The sequence below is a fragment of the Clupea harengus genome, chromosome 11 (genome assembly GCF_900700415.2).
Source record: "Clupea harengus chromosome 11, Ch_v2.0.2, whole genome shotgun sequence".
NCBI lineage: Eukaryota > Metazoa > Chordata > Actinopteri > Clupeiformes > Clupeidae > Clupea > Clupea harengus.
In genome coordinates this window covers 3,838,367-3,843,366 of record NC_045162.1, presented here as the reverse complement: position 1 = coordinate 3,843,366, position 5,000 = coordinate 3,838,367, and the positions used below count along the sequence as shown (strand labels likewise).

The following is a 5,000-nucleotide window of genomic DNA, read 5'->3' as shown; positions in this document are numbered from 1 at the left end:
ATTCTCATTTTAGATAGTCGTCGTGGCAACAATCAGTCTCCCCCTCTTCCCTCTCTCTCTCTCTTTTTTTTTTTTGAGGAGTCCGAGATTTACAGGTTAGCCCAGATATAAGACTTTATACGGCGGTTAATTTGAGGTGTGAAATACGAGCTGACTGAAATGACGGCGGTCTCGCTCTGTTGTGGTGCCAGCATTGGGTGCTGTGCCTGTGTGTGTGTGTGTGTGTTCCTGCTCAGAAACAAGACAAAAAAAGGGAGGAGGGAGGGAGCAAATAAGAGAGAGAGAAGGGGAGAAAGAGGAGAAACAGACAAAGGCAAAATGTGTTGCTTACAAAACAGTATCAGTGGAAGCAAATCCCTGCAGTGGAAACGGGGCATCATTTCCCAGTGGGCCCTGTACAGTAGCCACGTCTGCAGCGTAAACACATGACATCTGTTTCACTGCACCATATGGGAGCGTCAGGAGCGTCAGGAGCGTCAGGAACGTCAGCACTCCTGTGTGAGTGAGTGAGTGAGTGTGGAAAGGCCTGTCAGTCCCACATATGATATAGAGTGTGGCCATTTGCATACATCCCTGGAGCATGTGTCCATTTCAATAAATACAATATATATGGAGAAATATATAGTGTATATATGAAGATGGAAATCAGAGGAGAGTGGAGAAGGTCGGTGACATGAGAGAGATGGATAGTGTCTGCTCGAGTGCCTGTTTGAAATGGGGGGAGGACTGGAGATTGCATTGCACACCAACCCATTTTCTCTTAGCTAAACTATTTCTGTAGCACTCTAATGAAGGAGGCCCCAGGGTTCAAAAGTAATGGCCTAGAAAGACTGACATCTTGCCTGTCAGTAATAGGCTACTGTAAGAGCTGCCCACTATTCTGCCTGTACCCACCTCCCACCCCTGCCACACACACACACACACACACACACACACACACACACACACACACCCTCCAAGCACGGTGTAGATGTACCCTAGGCTTTCATTACCCCTGCCATTTAAAATAAAATCGAATAAAACCACATGAAAATAAATAGAGGAGCCCTCATATTCTTTCTCCCTCCCTCTCTCTCTCTCTCCCTCTCTCTGCCTCTCTCTCTCTCTCTCTCCCCCTCTCTCCCCCTCTCTCTCTCTCTCCCTCTCTCTCTCTCTCTCTCTCCCTCTCTCTCTTGAATGCATCTGGGCACGGCCTTCCCCTCTATCTCACCTGTTTTTTCCCCCTTCCTCTACCCCTCATCTCTCAGAAATAACTTAAAGCGCCCCGTTTGACCCCGGCTCCGAAAAGAAAAATGACGTTACCCATTCAGAATAATTTGTCAACGTATTATATAAAAAGGCAACCTCAATCGCCCCCTTTGAAATGGATACTGATTCTTTAAATTCTTCCCTGCCTGTTGCAGGAAATAGAGAGATGGTGGGGATAGCGGTGCACAATGTGCCCAAAGTTCACTCCTGAACCCTCGCTGCCCCCCCCCCCCCTCTCCCCATTCTCTTGAAAGTCATCTGCATTCTTCTGGTGATTCCCAGCCATTGGGCTAATCTGGGTGATCTGATACGGGATCACTGGGAGAAATCCAGCGTGATAATGACACACTCTTCAGACTCTTTAGATGGGGCAGAGGATGCTGCCAACACCACGGCCGTCCCCAATCAACCCTCACCCCCCTCACCCCACCCCCTCACCCGCCTCACCCCACCCCCTCACACCACCCCACCCCCACCTCCCAAAATCAAATCTTTTAAACTCCTGCCACTTCCTTCCCTCCTCCACGCTCCCTCCCTCTCCCTCACTCCTTTCTCCTCCTCCTCCTCCAAGGATCCCTCATCCACCAGCTCTGTCTCAACATTCAAATCTCCCCAGCCACAGGAGAGATCTTTACACACGAACACACACACACACACACACACACACACACACACACACACACACACACACACACAAATACACACAGACAAAATAAAGGAGAGCAAAAAAAGAAAATGGCTGTCTATAGCTTTGGTGGAAGATGCTGGAAAGGAGCGTAACTCGTGCTTATTAGTGTGCCTCTAATCGGCATGAGGGTGGAATGAGGGACTGATTAAGTGTGTGTTATCTTGCCCCGTACAGAAGACCAAGAGCTCGGTCCCACTGGTGCTGAATGCCGGCCCCAGGTGGCTGCTGGATGTGACTTGGCAGGGAGCGGAGGACAACAAAAACAACTGCGTGGTGTACAGCAAAGGTAAGCACCAGTGCGTTATCTCTCCCCCACACCACCACAGCCCCTTCAAAACACACACACACACACACACACACACACACACACACACACACACAAACACACACTGTCAGTCTCAAACACACACAGATCCACACACACACACACACACGCACCATCTTTCACTCTTCCCCTCCAGATCCTTCCCTCTTGCCCCCTCCTGTCAGAGAGCTATGCCATGACAGAGAAGGGGTCCAGGAGCGCTGAAGGTTGAGCCTTCCCTTCCCTTCCCTTTCCATGCGTTGGTGCAGTGTGAGGCCCGTGCTGCATGGGTTGGGTCTGTCAGACTACATCAGGCTGGTGTCAGGAGGAAAGGAGAGAGACAGAGACACAAGCCTGACTACCAGAGTGGGAAGAGACATGGGACATTGAAGGGTTTGAAAAACAGATATAATGCAATTTGAAATGGAACTGTCACGTCTCATCTATAGTTCCAGGCTGAGAAACAGATATACAGTATGTTTACACACACCCACATACATGCCCAGACACACACACACACATACATGCCCAGACACACACACACACATACATGCCCAGACACACACACACACATACATGCCCAGACACACACACACACATACATGCCCAGACACACACACACATACATGCCCAGACACACACACACACATACATGCCCAGACACACACACACACAGACAGACACACACACACATACATGCCCAGACACACACACACACAGACAGACACACACACACATACATGCCCAGACACACACACACATACATGCCCAGACACACACACACACACACACACAGACAGACACACACACACACATTCAAAATGTTATTCTGAAACACTTTACACATGATATCCTATAATATTACATTCATTCCACTGTGCTGGTTTCACATGTGTCTAGTCACTGCCACACAGCCCCCACCTGCTACTTGGTCATTGTGTAGATTCAGGGCTACTTGCCCACAGTCCCACACATATGAGTGTGTGTGCTGCTTCCATATGAGTGTGTGTGCTGCTTCCATATGAGTGTGTGTGCTGCTTCCATATGGGTGTGTGTGTTGCTTCCATATGAGTGTGTGTGCTGCTTCCATATGAGTGTGTGTGCTGCTTCCATATGAGTGTGTGTGCTGCTGCCACCATGTTGGCTGAAACATCATGTGGACTAGCAGCACCCTCCTCTCCCTGACTCCCAGTGCACAGCAAACACACATCACCAGAAAGAACTGTCAGTAACACACACAGCAAACACACATCACCAGAAAGAACTGTCAGTAACACACACAGCAAACACACATCACCAGAAATAACTGTCAGTAACACACACACCAAACACACATCACCAGAAAGAACTGTCAGTAACACACACACCAAACACACATCACCAGAAAGAACTGTCAGTTAGCTCCCCATGAATGGGCATGAAGATTTCTGCCCCACCGGGATCTTGCGAGGGTTTTTTGTGATTGTTGCGTAACTTGTGACTGAATTCTGTGGGAATTATCAAAAAATGCTAACATTTTGAGAACAAAAAGTAATCGCAAATAATGCAGACTTATTATTTTTCGCCGAAATATTGCGGTCAAATTTCAACCCACTATTGCAAGTACAGGAAATCTTTGAATTTGTGTGAATTTGCGTATACTCCCAGTATCACTAAATCCTTGAGGGACCGGCATGCACCCTTCCTCACCTCCTCTTCCTCTCAAATGTCAGCCACGCAGCGGGGCCATGGGAACACGACTGAGGCCACAGCGCCTCCCAAACACACAGGCGTGCGGGGTCTTTGGGAGAGTGTTGGCGTGACCTCCCTCCTTAATCCCAGCTCCAGAAAGGGGATGTGCGCGGCTCAAGGTCTCCGTTCTGAAGATGCAGGCAAAGGGGAGTTTAAACGGGTGTTATAATTTGTCGGCCCCTGCGCTTTCATGAAAGCCCAGCGCCTCTGTCTCACTGTAATTGGTTCTTGATGGGTGTAGTTAGCGACGCTGTAAATAAATAAAAGTAAATAAACAGCGGCGGAGGATTCCAGAGGACACGAGAAGCGTCCTCTCATTTATCAGTTCTCGGGAATGATTACCCCCTGATTTGACTTCGCGCTGAAATGGAGTTTTCTTCCCCTCAAAGTGAATAAGTGGCAGAAGTGGGATTTGCAACCCCCGGATTTTCGGTCTCCCAATTCTCATCTACTAATCACTAGACTGCACTGGGGAGTTATCCTCTTACCCGGCTACTTAACTTTGTGCTCTTTATCACCAAATCATTAAAGTTTTGATAAGCTGTTAAAGGAGATTACGCAGTTCTTTAAAATCGTCTAATCTTTTTGCAAGGAGACTGAATATATGAAACAAAAAAAGGGTAATAACAGGATTTCTACACTGTTTTGTTAAGTCGGTATAATTTCCTCCCTTTGCCTTGGTGTTGATTGTGGCCGCTCGCTTTGAAAAGGGGTTGCAGCTGAGGGGTCACGGTCCCCATGATGAATCTGGACACGCCTTACTGAGCTCATGCAGCTCTCACTCTCTTTCTTTCTCTCTCTCTCTCTCTCTCTCTCTCTCTCTTTCTCTCTATCTTTCTCTTTCTCTCTCTCTCTCTCTCTGTCTCTGTCTCTCGCTCTCTCTCTCTCTCTCTTTCTCTTTCTCGCTCTCTCTCTCTCTCTCTCTCTCTCTCAGAGCAATCACACCCTGTTCAGTGTGTTTTGCTTAGCTGTGCTCCTTTGGAAAAGACAAATCTAATATGAATATATGCAAAATACAATTTTTTCAGA

At 48.0% G+C, this 5,000-nt stretch overlaps 1 protein-coding gene across 1 annotated transcript in view; it reads left to right on the top strand.

Annotated features, from left to right (window-relative positions):
* Window positions 1-5,000, top strand: part of zfpm2a (zinc finger protein, FOG family member 2a) — a 151,306-nt gene that overhangs the window by 91,500 nt on the left and 54,806 nt on the right. The window contains exon 5 of the mRNA XM_031575732.2: window positions 2,111-2,222. Within this exon, the coding sequence (XP_031431592.1) occupies window positions 2,111-2,222 (112 nt within the window). The remainder of the gene's footprint in view (window positions 1-2,110; window positions 2,223-5,000) is intronic.